The 1,285-nt window shown below is 37.7% G+C and overlaps 1 protein-coding gene across 1 annotated transcript; it reads left to right on the top strand.

Moving 5' to 3' along the window:
* Positions 1 to 329: 329 nt before the first annotated feature.
* On the top strand, positions 330 to 644 carry CTXN3 (cortexin 3; the record flags this gene model as incomplete). The annotated part of the gene is made up of 1 exon (XM_080637754.1): positions 330 to 644. The coding sequence occupies exon 1, from the start codon at positions 345 to 347 to the stop codon at positions 642 to 644; it is 300 nt and encodes a 99-aa protein (XP_080493880.1). The 5' UTR covers positions 330 to 344.
* Between the last annotated feature and the right edge of the window lie 641 nt (positions 645 to 1,285).

The raw sequence follows: 1,285 nt of genomic DNA, 5'->3' as shown, positions 1-1,285 counted from the left end.
ACCCCTCATTTTTCCCCTTGCAGGAAAGAAACATTCTGCTCCAGTCCAAATTACATGGTAGATTAGAGAGAAGTTACTGCCAGCTCTGGTTGGGCGACATTTAAGATTTATGGCTGGATTCTGTACTGCCAACAGAACATTGCAGGATTTCTAACTTGTCTCAAATATGACACTGAGGCAAGCAGAACCTGCTGTCAAGTTCTTTTCCATCTAATTTTTCTCCATTATGAGAAAGTTGTATTGAAGTAAACAAACAAAAGGGCTATTTGCAGTTACCATTGCTTGCCCTTTGCCCTACAGATAGCAGAGTGCATCTAAACGGCTTCTACTCTGACCTCAGCAAAATGATGATGATGAAGAGAAGGCAGCTGTGGGATTATTCATTTCACCTTCTCTGGATGATGGATGGAGAGGTATTCACTGCCACTTTCATGCCATCTGGGAACATGACACCAAATTCCAGCATTACCCTGGAACAGAAAACAACGTTTGCCTTTGTGATTTTATTATTTATTTTCTTGGGAATCCTCATTGCTCACTGCTTCCGAATTCTCCTCGACCCCTACAGGAGTATGCCAACCACAACCTGGGCTGAGGGACTTGATGGACTGGAGAAAGGCCAGTTTGACTATGCTCTTGCTTAGAGACTTAGAAGTATGTAGGCTTATTTATCACTCTGATAAAGAAAAAGAAAATAATCCTGAATGTCTGTATTTTTTTTGCTGGTTTGTAGTTTTTAAATATTACAGGAGTTGCAACATATGAATGTGCACATAATAAATTTTATTTTAATTAAATACCAAAGGAAATTAAATTTTTGAATCTCCTCCCTGAGAAAGAGATGAAGGTTGCACTTCCAGAACTTTTCTTCAGAATTCATTGGAACAATATGTAGTGTAAGTCACAAGAGCACATCTTCTCTTTCATAGCCTTTTTACCATTAACACGAGTCTGTGGAGGAACGTGTCTTACAAATGAAGTAAGAATGTGTTTTTATGATCTGGATGTAGTAAATTAGCTTTTCAGGCTCCACAAGACTCTTCTTACTCTATCTATTTCCCTTGCTCTGAAGACAAATGAGGAAGTTTCACATACCATAAGATTGAAAGAGCTGGAGAACTTCAGGAGAAAGAAATTCCGCCATGTTTTTGCAGATATTCAATAAGATGATCTTTCTTAGCATTAACCAGTGCTTAAACTTCTTAAAACTGACAAATAACTGACTGTAATACTTGTTGGAAATAAAATATGTAATGATTTTGGCTTTTCTTTGTCTTTTTGTGAC

Source organism: Psittacula echo, assembly GCF_963264785.1.
Source record: "Psittacula echo genome assembly, chromosome: Z".
Taxonomy (NCBI): Eukaryota; Metazoa; Chordata; class Aves; order Psittaciformes; family Psittacidae; genus Psittacula; species Psittacula echo.
Note: the sequence above shows the minus strand (reverse complement) of the source record. Positions and strands in the feature narration are given on the sequence as shown.